The following is a 2,443-nucleotide window of genomic DNA, read 5'->3' on the forward strand; positions in this document are numbered from 1 at the left end:
CGGAAAAAGTATTTATCCGTCGCTCAACTCCGATCGCCGCGGAGAGAGTTCGTGCTAGCGCGGTTCGAACCCGGATTTCCGCTGTCAAGTCCGGAGCGGCAAACTGTCAGTGGTCCTGGCCGGCCTGAACGACCACTTAATGCTACTGTCGCCCTTTCTTTTATGTCTATATCAGGTATATTAGGCGGGTATTGCACACGATTCCAGCCGTCGTCATTTGTCTACATTGATGGGTTCGTACGTTCGGTGTTTCAAAAGTAAACTCGCCTCCTCCCCCGATCCAGGGACTACTACGGCGTGCTTCGACATAATGCTATGCAGAGAAGTCACGACATAGTCGTTTGCGTCGTAAGGTCAAGCCACACAAGAGTGAACAAAAGCCGTTTTTGAGTCAGCAACGATAAGTAGGAAATGACGCAGTCACAAAACCACTATCGAATGTAACGGGCAAGCCGCTTGAGCGGCGGCTGTGCCGCCGAGTTTCTAGAACCTTCCCTTGATCGAAGCTATAGAAGTGCTATTATGCTCTCGTAAAGTCATCATTCCCAAGTCGCGAGTCGACTTCAAGCCAGCCTCTCTGCCAAGACGTCGGGGTAGCCCTTAGTAACAGAACGTGAAGGACCATAATACTGACGCGGCGAACATTACACAATCGACGCCTCAGCTGCGGCACACCAGCAGTTCATTAACAAGGCGTGGCGGCCTAATCCACAAAATTAGACATAGTTGTATAACCTTATTAAGGAGCACTCGTATCCATGAAACGACGCCCTGTTTGACCCGTCAGAATACACTAGACAGGCTACAGGTCTAGAATTCGATAAAGGTTGGCAAAATAATAGGGAAGCACCATCACGGTTGAATACAACATCAGATAATATAGCTCGCTAGGTTTACGAAGCTTATAGCTCGAAAAATCGACCTTCTTTTCTCTCTCTTTAATAAAATATTCATGTCACTGCCACTGGCCTGGAAAGATGTATTCTTCGACGTAGTTATGGCATTGTCTATGCCTAGCCCCGTAAAAAGGAGCTTGACAAAGACGGAGAAGCCGATAAAGGAACGAAGCAGAGAAAGTTTTGCCTGGGTTGACCGCATGTTGAACTTCATCGCAGTACGGATTTGACAGCTTTCTAACGAATATGCTTCCTAACTAGCGGGAAAGTTGCAAATATTTAGACAATCCGCGGAGGTAGGCCCTCGTTAGATTCTCCGTGTCAGAATCCGTGGTCAGACTTGTCCCATCTATCCTGTGCCGATCTTGTGTCAAGCTCGGGAACCAACTACGTTAGTTGGTCACTAAGGTCCAGCAGCCATTCGTCGCCCTGCTTCCCACAGGTCAATACGCACACTAGCGCCAAAAGCCCCTAAGATATAATAGCGGCGTTCAAGGGCGTAATTTACGGGGAACGCTTACGTCGCTAGCAAGTCGCCCTGCTATCATAAAGTCGCTGTCCTCTTTATGTCAGGTGTAATGGCTTGCGTCTTGGGCGGCTTATCCCGCTCTGCGGGCCTAACCAGGGGCCGAGTTAGGTATTCATCCTTACTTCGTGTTAGTTACTGCAGAATTATGCCGTTAGCCCCACCCGGGCGAGGCAAAACTTTTGAAGGTCTATTATTCATCCAGCTACTATAGTTAGGCAGGTACCTGGTTTCCAGAACAAATTCCATGCATTCTGCCATTTTACCAGTCGCACGAGGTGTGGGTTATAAGACGAGATAGTCTATAGGACTTGGCATATGTGAGTTACAAGATACAGCAGGGCCGGAGCGGACCAGGCGACTGCCTTGTACACTTTGTGACATGACTAAGTATTATGTATCATAATAGCACCGTAATATTCTCATGAGCTGATTTCATGCATATTCAGCACTGCCTTCTTCTTGTGTAATCATGTAATTCTTGGCATGCCATCTATTGCTCTGAATTCGATAAGAGATATAAATACTGAGTTTTTCTCCAACCTTAAAGATTAAGATTCTATTCCGAGCACAAACTCATTAGCTGTTCTATTAGCTAGCAACCCATTCTGCTAATCTATTGTTACTTCTTCTGAAACTACCTCACCATGAAGCACTCTATGATCCTTATTGCTGCCTTTGCTGCCGCCTCTCTCGCTGGACCAACTACGAACGCACGAAGACAAAATGTTCCTACAAGAGATGAGCTTTGCAAGCCATTCAATGGCAACGAAAACGCCTGCACTGATGCAATAAGGGAGTGTTTGCAGAAGGAAGGAAGAGATCCAGAGAGAACCCAAACATGTGTGCATGCTGCGGCTGAAGGAGGAGTGGACGAAGATAAGCAGCAGGAAGACCAGCAGCCACAGAAGCCAGGCTTGGGCGAACGATGCACCCTTAAACCCAACAATTGCGCTGATGGATTGGTGTGTCTTAATCCGACCACGTTTATCGCTGCGACCACAGGAAGATGTTTTCGGGG

At 47.6% G+C, this 2,443-nt stretch overlaps 1 protein-coding gene across 1 annotated transcript; it reads right to left on the minus strand.

The window, feature by feature from the left end:
- Positions 1 to 739: 739 nt before the first annotated feature.
- BBA_09824 (uncharacterized protein) lies at positions 740 to 1,098 on the minus strand (the record flags this gene model as incomplete). The annotated part of the gene is made up of 2 exons (XM_008604921.1): positions 740 to 771; positions 960 to 1,098. 2 exons carry the CDS (start codon positions 1,096 to 1,098, stop codon positions 740 to 742), a joined length of 171 nt encoding a protein of 56 aa, XP_008603143.1.
- Between the last annotated feature and the right edge of the window lie 1,345 nt (positions 1,099 to 2,443).

This window comes from Beauveria bassiana (assembly GCF_000280675.1).
Source record: "Beauveria bassiana ARSEF 2860 unplaced genomic scaffold BBA_S00070, whole genome shotgun sequence".
In the NCBI taxonomy this organism is placed as follows: domain Eukaryota; kingdom Fungi; phylum Ascomycota; class Sordariomycetes; order Hypocreales; family Cordycipitaceae; genus Beauveria; species Beauveria bassiana.